We start from the raw sequence: 15,134 nt of genomic DNA, 5'->3' as shown, positions 1-15,134 counted from the left end.
AAAATTGTGGTTATGACATATGGCTATGTTAAGGACATTAGCTTGTGAGCTCCTTTGAGGGACAGCTAATGACATGACTATGGACTTTGTACAGCGCTGCATAATATGTCGGCGCTAAATAAAATACTGTATAGTAGTAATAATAACAATCAGACCTCAGTGGTAACAATCAGTGGTATCTCATCATTGTTCTCCCTAGCCTCTTTTAGCTGGGGGCACCACCCAGCACTTTTCAGTAGCCATCCAGCTGTTTTTTGGATGGCCACTGGGTCACAATACAGGGCTGCCTGCCACCCACCTACAATTTCTTCCCACCAAGCTTAAAAAAAATTCTAGTCTGAACATTGCTCATGTTAATGCCTAGAATAGAGCCCATAGTTTGCATATTGCCTTTTCTTGTTTTGTTTCTTTGAATTATGGCATGTTTTTTAAACACAGGACCTAATTCTTGTAGTGTTGCTCCATCAAGGTTCTCATTCTCTGAAGGCCACTAAACAAAAAAAATCAAAAAGAATGGGCCATGTATCCAACTTGTGTTTAGACTAGTACAACTAATACAATAACCTCCCATCTATGACCACCACCACGGTCATCGGGGGTGCTACAGCTGATGATTAAGCATCCATGTGCTGCAACTTGGAGATATGTTCTTCCAAATGTCCTAACATGATCTTCAAGTGGGACAAATGCCTTTTCCTGATGATGTTCTTTTTCCTAGTTCACTTATTTTGTCAATTTAGACAATATCCAATTTTCCCTAAATTTAATAGACCTTTTCAGGTTTAAAGTTCGGTCCTTGGAAATATCCTCAGTTGTCATAATAAAACACTTTTGTATACAGAACTTTAGTATATACAGTATGATAGTAAAATGATTACAATTTATGATTAGGTCGGATTGATAAGTTCTAAAGCAAAGAGTCCCCGGAAGTTGTTTCCTATTGCTTGCAGTTCTAACGTCCATGGGCATCTTAAGGCTGGAGCCTATGGCCTCTCGAATGTCCCAAAAAAACAGAATAGCTAAGGAGCAAATAATAGATTCTCTCATATAGTAACTTAGCCACAGATATGATCACGGAGCATTTTCTCCCACAGGAACAATGTGAAGCACTGATGAAGAAACAAGGGAAGAGAAGAGCAGTAAGGGACTGTGGTGAACCAAGAACATTCCTAGACTTAGTGCTGCCTGAGGCACCATGAAATGTAGACACCCTCCTGCCAATCCTATGGAGTTTTAATCATTTATACACTAGGGAAACATCAGAGGACATTCTTAACAAAAAAAAAATTCCTTTACAAAGCTCAATGTTACCCAAAATCTTTTATGTGTTGGAGACCCTGAAAAGTTTAGAATCTCTTGTCTTTTTTTTTTCAGTCCGGGACCATTAATGGGAGAGTTTTCTTCTGGTGTACTGGATTGGTGACATTTTGGCTGGTTTTCTTGTTTTTTTTCTGCTCTGTAGATATTAGGGTTATGGAGGTGGGCTCATCATTGTTGGTCCAGGCCATCTAGTTGTAGTATGATCAAATCCTAGGTGTCCGTCCCTTCTAGATCATGTATTTGGATGGGTAAATGTTTGTTCTCTTTGGTGGATTTGCATTTAGTTTGGTCCCACATCGGCACACATAAACATTTTTATAGAGTGTTCGTATAACAAGCACTTTCCTATTAACATGAGTAGAAAAGCAACCACAGCCATCTTTACAGCCTCATCATAAATTGCTATGTGAAATGGAAATGAATTTAATAGCACTGTTATCATACGAAGATAAGATTAAATTGCATTGTACATAGAATGGGATACTGAGAAGAAAAAAAAATCTAACTATTTAAAGTGACACCAGTCCAAAAAGAAATCCCTTTTTTTGGCAGTTAAAATTTTGTCTTTTCCTTGGTTCTGTCACCCCCCTCCACCAATACAATATCTCTGCCTTGCTTTGAAGTCTGAGCCGCTTTGTTCTAATTCCTCCCACTGTATGAAATATAATATTGTTTGGTCTGCAGAATGTCAGCCAATGCTGTTTTGCCCATTTGTAACTTTCAATTAGCTCTTACAAATATCTGGTGTGCAGGGTGCAATTGGAGCCTGGTATAGGGAAGTATACATTTGTGTGTATTTGCAAATTTCTGCAACAAAAACAGTTTTTATTCTTAATGTTAAAACTGTTTAGTTATGTTCAGTTGTAGTGAGTGCTGGGGAATCTTAGTATTGCTCTGTGTACCTTACCTATGTCCTATGTGCCTCTCAGTTTTACCAGTTATTAATTGATTGAAGTAGCTGCTTTTTTTTTTTTTACCCAATGGGGTTTAACAGGAAACAAAGGACTTTTTTAAAGTTAAATTGTAGTGTTCTAACAGGACTTTTTCTTTCTATTGGGCCTTGATCATGTTTGATATTTTATAATGTGCAATGCTCCCTCTAGTGTCCATCTGTGTTTCAGTAAATGAGATTTGTATTCCTGATGAATGGCTCAGATTGTTAGAGAGATTTATTGAAGATCTCTTGTTTTTTGGCAGGTTATACCTAGTTCATAGGGTTATCTTGAGGGGGAGGTACAATGAAGTACAATACTAAGCAGGAATATAGAACAAATGATTCCAACTAGGCTATTTATTAATACAACATCACATGTTTTTTGTTTACTTGATTTGGTATCAGCTCTTGTAATCCTCTGTACAACATATTTCAGGTAGAGAGAGAAGCTGCACTAGTAGCTGATGTGATACAATGCTTATATACTAACATTGGACATTCTGGCAGGAGACAAAATCAGAGTAATTGAAGGAGGAGTTCATTAGTCTGCTGTTTCTCCTTTCACTGTCCAGTCACAGGCTGGGGAAGTATGGAAACTTTTAAGTGTTTCCCAACTACTTCAGATGAACTTCAGGTCAGCTTCTACAGGGATGGTCTGTGTAAATCTCAGGACAGGATGAACAATATTTCAAATACTTTTGCAGGTAAAGCATTTCAAACTTGCATTTAGTGATTTCTTAAAGTTAAGCTTTACAGGAAAGCTAGAGGGTAACATTTCAAAAAAAATACCCTCATCTGGCAGCCAAACAAATATATTTTTTTCAATCAAGCTCTGATCTTCCTGATCTGCCTGTTTATTGACCCGTCAGTGACCTGGAATGTATGGAAGCCAGTAGTCCAGCATGACAACCTGACTACAAGCATGATCAGGAGGAGGTCTGCAATAGCAGGCAGGAAAGTTATACTGTAATACAGGATGGACCAGTCACTGTTAGGTTAACCTGGACATGTGTTGTATTAATATGGGATTTATAAAGGATAAACTGTACTGAGATCTTGTGATCTCTTCAATGCTGACCAAAATAGGGCAGGAATATTGGCCGTTATTAAGGAGAATGACATATTGCTTAAGTGTTTATTCACACGAAAATCATTTAAAGCACCAATACAACAAGCTCTGCTCTCAACAAGAAACATGAGTAAAAATATTTACACGTGTAGGGATTAAGATGAATTCATATTTACAGTGCCGATCTATAATTAGATGCTGTTTTGAAGAGAACGGCTCTTCTTAAACAAGAGAACTGGAATGTAAACAGTTGCAATTAGCCTGTACAGGAAAGATCTATCGAAGTAAAATCTGTGCTTATTTCTCCGAGCGGTTCTTGGTAACTAAAATAGCGTCTGTTTATATTTTGGCTAGAATTGATTACAGGTAGTCTCTGTGTGCTCCGTTAATGATATTGGCTTTTGTCATTGAGAAATAGTTAGGCAGGGCAAGTGAACTCCCAAAATTGTTAAAGCTATAACGAGAACTTTATTTTCACAAACTATATGAAACTTTTTATCATTGTTATTTCACAGAACGCCAGCCGGGCCAGCATCTGGGTTGTTGTATGGCCTGGATTCTATACCAGAGCTCCTTGCCATCATTTCTGACTATTCTGTACCCCTGGGAGGTTTGGGTGTTCCATTTGACTTTGGCTCCAGCACCATCTGTTACCTTCGTCATGTTGCATATTCGGACCCCTCGGCCTATTTTCATCCTAGTATGGGAAGTTTTAAATATCTTGATATAAGTGCTTTAAACAAGCAGTCCGTAGGCTTCAGAAGGGCACTGGAGCCCACTAAACCCTACTGGAAGCATTCTCATCTGTGGTTAAAGTGTATAGCAGGGCGTCTTTAAAGATCCTTCAAGTATAGAAAAATTTGCAGTGCTGGGTCCCAGGTTCTAATCTCGGCTAGAACACTATCTGCATGGAGTTTGCAGGTTCTGCCCGTGCTTACGTGGATTTCCTCCGGGTACTCCGGTTTCCTCCCAAAAACTTGCAGTTGGGTTATTTGGCTTCCCCCAAAATAACTAGACTGTATTAATGACATATGACTGAGGTAGAGACATTAGATTGTGAGCCCCTTTGAGGGACATGACTATGGACTTTTTAAAGCGCTGCGTAATATGTCGGTGCTATATAAATACTGTGCCATAATAATAATAATATAGAAAAATACCTGTTGATCTGCAAGAAATTCACTTACCCCATAATTTCCTTCTCTGGGCAGACAACACATTTCCTCTTCAGCACAAAAATAGCAACATCTATGCCCAGTTGATTGAACTATAGATTCCTCCCTACATTTCTCATCTCCACGCCATAAGAATTGTTTTGCATTTTAAGTTAAAAAAAAAAAAAGATTAGGACCCATTTAGATGACAGCCAAAAACAAAAAAACACAGGAAATCTGTACATTTCTGACAGAATCAAGGGGTGCTTTTTTCCTTTATAATACAATATACTTTCAATGGTCCGTATGTAAATTCATTTTACATACAATTTATGTAAACCTGGAGCTGAATGGTGCTTTAAAATCTTCAATACAGTTGCTGAAATCTTTGCATTACCTTTTTGTATGTGCTGCTCACATACAAGCCAAAGCCTGTGTATACGAGGCCTAATCATTAATGATATTATTGATGATCTTGATTTTTTGTTGAATCTACAAGATAGTCTCTTAGCAATGTTACTGTTGCCTTGAAACAATTCGTGATCTTTATTGTACTTGCATTTGTTCTTATGATGTACGTGTTTAATACAATTAGTGTTATTTTCATACGTTTTTTTTTCTGTCCACAGAGCTGATGAAATTGAGATGATAATGACGGACCTTGAAAGAGCCAACCAGGTAAAACTTCATAACTGTTTTTCTAACTAGGTTGTAATAGTGATATAGGAGCCCATACGTATCTATTGGTCTTTATTCTGTGGTAGAGTATTCTGCCCTGTAGAATGTGAGCAGATTTAAAGAAAGAATACAGTTTGCTTTATAATAAAGACATATTGAAATAAAATGGTATTGAAATGTAATTATGAAATGATCACAGTGTTAAATGCTCTCTAATACACACCATAATAACATGCTGAGAAATTGGTCCTGGAATGGATTCGAGACCGGAGTTATTTGCCTCTGCTTTGGCAAACACGCACTTGCGTTTATCCAAGAAGGATTTGTAGTTCTAACCAAGGTCTTTTGGCAGGCTAGCAATGTACATGACGTTTTGATTAAGCACATCTTTTGGGATTGTATGATCTCGCTGAAAAGAGCTTGGATTTGGGCATTACTTGAATGGATTTTTATGCTGTAGCATAGTGATGTAGACAATGAAAATGAACTTTTTGCATCAGTTCTATGCTGCGGAGGATTGTTTTTACTTTATTCATGGGATCAACAAAACCTACTGCCAATGTCATATACAGAGGATGCCATAAAGGGAGCCTGAGTCTGCCTCTAATTATGTGCAATAAAATCACTGGCTTTTAAAAGCAACTTTAAAGAAACCAAATATAGACAAAGACAGGGCAACTGTGCTTATAAAGCCTTAAGGTTGGGTCTCATCGGGCAATTCAGTGCGTCACATTTTAACTATATGTAAGTGTAGTTTATGGAGTAAGAGGACTGCTGACAAGCATTGTCTTTTTTAAAAATGATGCGTGTAGCATGTTGATATGACCATTATAATGTGAATTTTAGTTGTTTTGCTCATGCATCTTTTTTTTTTTTTTTTTTTTTTTTTTTACACAAAGAAGAGTTAGAACCACTATCAAGTTAAAGAGATTTCTCCTTACTTCTGTTTACAGTGATCACATAGGAAAAATCTCTCATCAGGGATACAGCTGTTAAAAAATGACCCAAACTCTGAAGCCCTAAAAAATAATGCTGTCTTTTTCACTTTTGGCGATGGTACTTTTACTGATTATGCCAGTGACCACACAGTGAGCATTCCCCAGACTGCAGTCACATAAAGCAGTAGAAATATTATAAAGAAATACAAATTTTTACTCCTTTTTCTAAAATGTAAAGCATTTTGGTTGGTTTTACTTACCAGGCACCAGAGTACTTTAACCAAGCATTTCTTTTAGTTTTACATTTAGGTTGCTAGGGCTCAACTTTGTTTGCTTGCACTTTGTTGCATGTGTTAAAAAAAAAAAAAAAAAAAAGGAAAAGTTCTACATTGCAATGTTTGCACATATTTGAAATAACACCTTTTTCAGGCAACAATTGAAATGCATAAAATTGTGTACTTGGAGTTGTCGTTCTTTTTTGTTGTTAAAGCAAAACTAAACTTAAAAAATAAAAAACTGTGAACAGGCAGTTTCTTTTTTTGCAGAAGAAACAACCAATGTCTCTTCGGAGTATAATAAACTTGCCTACCTGTTTGCAATTTTCTAACTGAACTCATCTCCCTTTGTTCCTTCACCCGCATTTTCACCCATCCTATCCTGAGAGCCTATCAGGATCTTCAGCCATCTTGGTGGAAGTGATGTAATCGCTGAACATGCGCATACGAGTTCATTAGTTTACCGGCAGCCAGCTATGCCTGGATCGTACCCTGGGATTCACATGTGCAGCTACAGTGACATTATAAAGAAGATTGTGATCAGGCAGACAAGTTTGTTTTATTACAGAAAGGACATTACCTGTCCCTTCAGCAAAAACTTATCTATGCTTTATAGGGTCAGTGAATCCAATACTAATATCTCCGTTTTTGTTACATTTTGGACAGTTAAACCATCCAAACTTTCCTTATCTTAGGTGGCTCAGAAACTTGGGGTATCTGTATTTTGCATACCTGCTTTGACCTCCATGGTGGGCTTCCACTTCCTTTTTCAAAAGTCACTTGGTTGAACTAACGATTTATTTGGTGAACTTTAATCAAAGAAATGCGTATTAGGTGTTAGGACACCTATTATGTAAGTTCTTGTTTTGGACCAAGGATTTTCTAATTGGTAAAGCCAGGATCAGCCCCATGAAAAATAACTCAGAAATGAAAACTCCAAATATATATGCAGCCTTACAAATTCCCTTTAACCCCCTCTCACCAGCTATGGGGTGTGCAAATCTGATACAGACATTCCGTCCCTACCAGATTAAAAGGTTCCTACCATGTCTCCCCCTATGAGTCATTCCCACGAGTAATTCTAAAATGAAATCATTCTCGGCATGAGTATAGAAATAAATTGAATAAAAAAGATTCCATTTCTCCTCATATTTATTCAGCCTGATAAATTCAGTGGGCTGCAGCATTAACAGCAGCAGGGGATTCCTTGCTTCTAGCGTTAAATTACTGTCATAATCGCTCAATTATTTCTTCCTTGTACTGTTTAAAATAAAAATCCATCACTTTCCATGATTTTTTTTTCTCTTTCCCCCCTCCTTACATTTATTAGGTTGAGTGTTTAGGAAAATCAATTATAGTCAGTCGGGCATGAATTGATGAATGTTCTGAGATTAATTGTCAGTTGTTAAAATGAATGTATTTCTCTCTTCACCTTTTTTTCTTTCTCCCTTCAGAGAGCAGAGGTGGCGCAGAGAGAGGCAGAGGCCTTAAAGGAACAGCTCTCATCACTCAACCAATTTCTACAGCATGACCCACAGATACAGAAACCGCCTGACACCGTAAGCAACACAAAATATACTCTTTTGGCCAAACTTTATATATACAGAGCGGCAAATAATATGTATCCCTGTCATGTTTTAAGACAGGACCTTTTGGAGTATACGTAATAAAAGTTTGAAGAGTTGTAATACATGAATAAATGTACTCCTAAATGTTGTGTTGGTGTTTATTTTGTGACAGCCCTCAATATATACTTTCATTCACAGGATCAGACTCTGGAAGGGGCAACACGCTCCAATATGGAGGTTGAGCTTACTGCCAAGGAGAGGGAAATTGCCCAGCTTGTGGAAGATGTACAGAGGTTACAGGCCAGTCTTACTAAACTTCGAGAGAACTCCGCAACTCAGATATCACAGCTTGAGCAGCAGTTAAACACCAAGAACAACAATCTTAAGGTATGCACTTTAATATACAACTAAAGGGAAAATCAAATGGTTTTAGTTCAGTCTGTTTTTTTTATCTGAACCATCAAGTCTGAAATCTGTTTTCCATCTGATTTATGGGTACATGAGTTTTAAAGATTTACCTAAAGAAGACCCTGCACTACAAGATGCAAGATGGCCCTCATGCCCTCAACTGCATCATATACATGTCACCTGAGAATGCTTCTAATATAAAAGTCAATGGGCTGTACTGCTTGGCAGTAGAGAAGGTCTTGCGGCAAGGGAATGTACAGTTTCCAGACCCACCTTGGATCTTGAGAAGTAGTACTGAAGTGGTAAGGGTGGATTAGATTCCAACAGTATAGGGACACAGAGGGATATAGAAAAATGTTTAAAGTACAGTGCTGCGTAATATGTTGGTTCTATATAAATCCTGTTTATTATTATTAATAATACTAATAATAATAGAAACGTAAACTTAGCCTTTACGTGCAGTAGGTAATAGCAGCTTTTAGACATCTTGCATTCATGTTTTCTCAAATTAAGTTTTATTTGATGAGCAGTTTCTCCATTTAAACCTGCTTTTCATTATTTAAATGGTCCTGCTGGGATGGATAAAAAGAGTAATAAAAGGAGTGCTGTACTTATTTTCCTTGACTAAATTCAGCTGTAAGCTCAAAACAGAACTGATCATATAAGAAAAAATCCAGACACTTGGTCATGTGATCATTGTTAAAGGGGAGAAAAAGAGCTCAGATAGGCCAAACCGTTCCTTTAGCAGTCATGCCAAAAACTATTGGTGTGACCAGCACTGTAGTTATCTGTGGGAAAGGTAATTTTTTAAAGAAGAAGTAAACTCAAAATTGCCTAAAAAAAAAAAATACAACACAAAAATATTTAATCCTGTAGAGCAGTCGATCGATCCGGAGGTTTCTTCCATCAGGTCCCTCGTCGTTCCGGCATCCATCTTCGGGCCGGCACACTAGGTGCCGCCATCTTCTCTTTTTCCGGGTTCTTCTTCCTACGTCACCCAATGCAGGCGCGAGATCAGGTGACGTAGCCTTGGAAAAAAACTTGCCAATTCTCATTGCGCATGCGTGAATTTTTTTCCCTTTTCATGAAAGGTCTCCTTCTGTGCTCTGGCATGCCCTGAAGGAGCACTCAAGAGCCTCCGGGGATGCGTGACGTAGGTATCCGAGGAGGCTCTGCGCTCCCATTCATTAGGAGGGCAGTGCTACACCCTTTTGCTTTTGTTTGTTTGTTTTTTTTTAAAGTGTGTTGACCCTTAAAAAAATTCTGAGTTTAGATACACTTTAAGCCCGTATTTTAGTCTTTAAGATGGACGTATATTGAGAGGTATTGGAAACCACCATTGCTGAACTAATTGTAAAGATTGGTAATTGCCTGGATATTAAGCTGATCTTTTGGTTTCAGACATTTAAATCACATATCTGAAACAAGTATGCAGATAACAATGTGACAGTGAGCTGAACCATCTGGGCTTTGTGCTCCTTCTGGGTTAGTAACCTTACTAACTAAAAGTTTTAAAGGCAGAGGACCAGAGCATGTTAAAACCAGGTCAGCAATTTCAGCTTTTCAGTTTTTATCCTGCTTAAAGTGTGACAATTAAATAAACTTGGGATATCAGAGTATAGATACTGGAAGTGCTGTAATATGAGACACAAATTCAGTGCAGCAGGTTTGCAAGGGCATGATATTTAGCATGGTAGTTCCAAAAAAGACAGCAGTTAGGTGGATCAGTTTATATTGTAGAAGACACTAAAGTTTCCTCATGTGCAGACGATTATAGTGATTTGGTATTAATAATTGTTAGGATGAACTGTGCTGTCATTCATAACCTGTAGAAAAAAATGCATCTATAAGATAATTTCTTTCCTAATACTATGAGCAGCTTGGTATGGAATCTACAGGCACAAAAAATGTATTTCCTGAGCTTTTTAATTCCGATTCACAAGAACCAGATAGATAGTGATTTGCCTAAGGTCCCGAAAACAACAGATATCAGAAACAGGGAGATCAATTGTTTTTGATGCTTCTGGGGTCTGGCATACACTGAATCGGTGATATTAATCACTGTAGGAGAAGCCTGATGCTTATGCTAGAACTGTTATCACCCTATTCCCTTTCAGTGAGATATGTTGTGTGTTGAGAAACACCATTAACCTTAGGTGCCCTGCAAAATACATTGCTGCAGTATAATGTACATTTATTTACATGCATCTCAGATAATTCGGGACATCATGAAATTGTGCTCAATGAGACGTCTCTAATAGACTGTGGTTTTTGGATGTGCACACTAAAGCAAAACCTCTTGATCTGTGTGAGTCATTTATTCTCACTGACATGCATGGCTGGCCCACGCTTTGCATACGTCTACATCCTTTGATGGATGATGTCACCACAAATTTGTCTCGTGTTTCGGACATCAAATAAATTGCGGCCCTGACACTGTAACATGACTGCGGGAATGCAAATGCCGGGATAGCATTATATCAGCATAACGAGGATGATTTCTCCTGCACAATAAAAACATGCTCTCCCTGGACATGAATATTCATTAGGGTAAATAAAGTCCAGTATCCCACAGCCACCTATCTGAAGTCATCTTTCACTGATCTTGCTTTGCTAAGCAAAACTATGATTGGCTGTAATAAATTCTTGCACATCCTAACTGCTTTGTAAACTGCACCAAAGAGTAAGTCCAATTTTTTAATATGTATTGTACATGAACAGGCACACCATTCCTAGTGATATATCAGATATATATTTCAATGTTCCAAGAGCTGAAATTTGTCTAAAGTAAATGATATGAGTGTTGTGCATAGAACCCAGTATGATCCAATTAATAGAAGTTAAATGAGAAATAACATAGATTTGCCTAATATTCTCTTTAACACCTTAAGTGACTTCAGTTCAGTAATCTGAAAGATCCACTGGATTACTGTTTAAAGTAAAACTAAGGGGACTGCACTAAAGGGGAACGCCGAGCCAATATGAAAGGCAGAAATGGTTGTAGCAACTCTAATGTATTTATTAAATTTAAGCAAGAGTAAATACCTAAATTAGAATTGGCATTAAGTCTTATGAGGTCTACTGTACAGCAGAATTACAGCACAAGGGTGTTTTGCAGTTCAGTGAGCAGTCTGAGGAATAGAGCAGGGGGAAAGAGAAATATGCTCATCCATGTACTGCATTTCCTATGGCCACAAGTTGGGGAGAAAACATGCAAGTGAACCTGCTGCATGCTTTCTAGGCACAGCTTTGCAGGTGGGCAGTGTAAATCTCAGGGCTGGATTAACAGATGTACAAATCTGTTTACCAGCTCTCACTGTTTAGTCTGTGTTTTTAGTTGTTTGACTGTAGTTCAGCAGACATTTACACCTTAGTACCATAGTACCAGGGTTTTGGTGCTTCAGTCCTCATCACAAATGCCAAAATGCAGCTGGATTGGGAGGGGCTTGGTTAGAACTTGAATATTGAATAGAATAGTAATAAAACCCCTCAAGAGTTCTCACTTTATGTCCTGGTGTCAGTGGTAATATTCAATAGCCACACGTAAAGAAAAAATAAATCACTGCAACATAAAATAGGGGTAATTCCTCCTAACAGAGCCCTGGAAAACACCCGTATCTGTGAATTTATTTATTTATACAGGAGCAGGATTGTAAAATGTTACCACACTGATAAGATTTATATGATGCTGATAGCTTTCACATCTGACATTTATCTTTAAAACATAAAACAAATAATGAACTCACGTTTTGATGTTTTTGTACCAGACTGTCCTTCCAGTTTTTACAATTGTTGCATCAAATAATTTTCCTACAACATGCCAGTAACACACATATGATCCTTTTTAAAACATTTTATTATGCTGCATCCTATGTGTAACGATTGCTCACTCTTTGGCCTCTGATATCATTCTGTTAGAATATTCGGCATTAGTTCAGCTCTGTACATTTTGGCATGTGAACGGATTCCAGCTGAATCCCTTCACTTGCAGCATTAAAATCACATTAACAATTTTCACATGGAAGCCACAGTGACATTTGTTTGTTATTCTGTGTACTGTATCATGTGGAAACATTGTATAATATGATGATCAGTTTCCTATACAGTTAGGACTAGGATCATTAGTCCAAAACACTTCTGATGCAAATGAATGTAACTATGTATTAAGGTGAAACCAAACGCCAGGCAAGAAAGGTAAAATCAAAATAATAAATATATTGGAACTGTTTTAACTTCTAAGGGTTTTTCGTTTCTGTCCAACCAATTTAAAGATTTGCACAGCTGAGCAATGCAGCATAGAAAAACCTTTCCATTCTTTTTCAGCTGAAAATTATGCCATCTTAGACTCTATTTAGATCTGACGTTTTCATGGTGCTGCATGTTATTAGCTATTATTGAACACGACTTTAGCACACTAGCTATTGTGACAATTAAGGTTGAATTTACCTTACTTGGAACGACATTATTTTGGTGGTTTAAGTATGTAAGGGATGTAAGGGAAGCTTCAAACCAATAAGTCCCCCTCTCTGTCACTCTGCCCTCTCCTTCTGTTAGCCTGTTGACACTGCAGCAAAACTGAATGCATTTACATTGCTATATAGATTTAATCTGACCTGCCCCTTTCCTTGAATTTCTATTGATTGGAAAAGCCATATGTTATAGTGATTGACCAATAGCTATGCAGCAAGGAGTGAGTCAAAACCATTGACCTTCAGTACCCCACTTTTATGTGATCAGGGTGTTCTGCAAAATATAGAAAGCTGCTGGGTATTTTATTTTACATTGTGTCATTGCATACCATTATGAGTCCAACCTCCTGTATTTTGTCAATTTAGTTAACTTGTGTTCTTACACTGTTTGCAGCAACTTGAAGAAAAACTGAAAGGGCAGGCTGACTATGAAGAAATAAAGAAGGAGCTCAAGTAAGTAAATAGTCCCCCAGTCTTTTGTTATTTCTTTGTATTCTGAACTGTCTGTACCTTTAAAATACTAAATATTAAGAAAGACTGCTTTCTGAAAATACTATTGGTCTGGCTGTCTTTGTCTGACAAAGGATGTACATACTTCATACTTGTTCTAGAACAGAATAAAAATCACAGAATCACAGCAAAATTGCCAGCCATTGTCTAGTATTGTCATAGTGCAATCAGTTTTGTTTCCATTTTTCTTTTTTTATTCCTATTTTCCTTTTATCACTGTTTGATTTTGGCATGACACTGCCATACATTTTTCTACTTTCAAACTGTTCATTTTGAATGAGGATTTTTGCAATGTAGGGTCATTATGGTTACTTTTATTCCTATTGGATAATTGTCATACACTTCTACCAGGTTTCACTAATTGATGGGGTCTGTAAACAGACTATAAAATTGCTATGACGGTTCACCTCTCGGGGACAGTGTCTCTGCTGTTATTCACTTGTATTCTTCCCCATCAAAGCTCAAATGTTAGCTCAATGCAAGACATCAGTGAAGGCTGACCTCTCTGCCGACTCCTTCTGGGCTGCTAGAGGAAGATAGAACCATCAAAGTGTTTAGTTTCCTTTAATGTAGAGTTAGGGCTGCACCATTATGACATCTAAAAAGTGGTAAATCAGATTTCTATTGAAATTTCCAATCCATTTCCAGATTTCAATCGGAGACTGGTTCCCTTGAAAAAGCAGGATATATGGAGGGGACAGGGGGAGGCAGTGAGTTATCCAAACAAAATCTGATTGCCCTATTTATGCCTTATCTCAGGAACAACAACTGCAATGAAATGTTTTATTTTATACATATAATTATAATTTATATGTATACTTGGAATTATGGCTTTTTATTAATCTATTTCAGCGCATTTGTTAACATCCACCCTTTTGAATCTAGAATAAAAGTTTTATTTTCATATTAAATGGTAGTGTCCCTTTAAAAAGAATGTACGAGATTGTTGCTTGCTTTTGGTTGACTATCATTGGCTTCAAGTGTTTCATATGCTGTCCCAAAATGTAATATTACGGTCTGCATCTATTTTTGCTTGCGTTTTCCCGGTGTTCTGCCTTCTTTACCAATCATTCTTCTTTTTATTTGACAAGTGCTTCCTGCAGCCATAAATCATTTTGTCCAAATTACATTTTGAGTGTTCAGAAAACAGTTTCTTTGCTCATAATGCACAATCACAAAGTTATGTTGAAAATGTGTCTGTCTCTGGCGCACCAGGTTTGAGAATATGCTGCATACCCTTTAGCAGCAATGTTCATTAAAAAAGTGTGCAATAATCCATTCCATGTATGTGCCATGTATGCAGCTTGATAAAAAGAGAATATTGCATGTTTTCTGTGAATGGATTTAATATTGTAAGGTCTGCCTGAAATTATTCTAGTGTGGCATTGAAATATGTACTTGCTGTGTTTCCTATATATTTATCATATTTTATTTATGGATTTGTAGAATAATGCTGTGATGCACTTTGAGCTCTGTAATTGATATCACTGTAAACAAAAAAAAGGGCTGGCTTATGGCCCTATCCAATAAAAGTATACCTAAAGTAATTAAAAAAAAAATCTAAACAAATAGAGTAATTATTAAACAATCACATGTTTACCAAGCACAAAAATACCTGTTAAAAACTTTTCCCTGATATTAAAGTGTAGCCACTGAGCAGTAATTCAGTCAAAATAATTTTTGGTAAAGTCTGCAGGACCTCCTAATGGAACTCTCCCTCCCTTCTGTGACACTGCAGTCTTTTTTATTTGTAGGGAGATCACATACCCAAGATGGAAAGGAGGTAGAGAAAAAACACATTCCAAAAACAT

The 15,134-nt window shown here is 37.3% G+C and overlaps 1 protein-coding gene across 2 annotated transcripts in view; it reads left to right on the top strand.

The window, feature by feature from the left end:
• The window catches only part of CUX1 (cut like homeobox 1), a 213,536-nt gene that overhangs the window by 145,885 nt on the left and 52,517 nt on the right, over positions 1 to 15,134 (top strand). For both annotated transcript variants that reach the window (XM_072429632.1, XM_072429638.1), the window contains exons 9-12: positions 5,107 to 5,155; positions 7,823 to 7,927; positions 8,135 to 8,323; positions 13,208 to 13,266. In XM_072429632.1, the coding sequence (XP_072285733.1) occupies positions 5,107 to 5,155; positions 7,823 to 7,927; positions 8,135 to 8,323; positions 13,208 to 13,266 (402 nt within the window). The remainder of the gene's footprint in view (positions 1 to 5,106; positions 5,156 to 7,822; positions 7,928 to 8,134; positions 8,324 to 13,207; positions 13,267 to 15,134) is intronic.

This window comes from Pyxicephalus adspersus, chromosome 1, assembly GCF_032062135.1.
Source record: "Pyxicephalus adspersus chromosome 1, UCB_Pads_2.0, whole genome shotgun sequence".
Taxonomy (NCBI): Eukaryota; Metazoa; Chordata; class Amphibia; order Anura; family Pyxicephalidae; genus Pyxicephalus; species Pyxicephalus adspersus.
The sequence above is the reverse complement of the archived record's forward strand: the minus strand, read 5'-3'. Positions and strand labels throughout refer to the sequence as shown.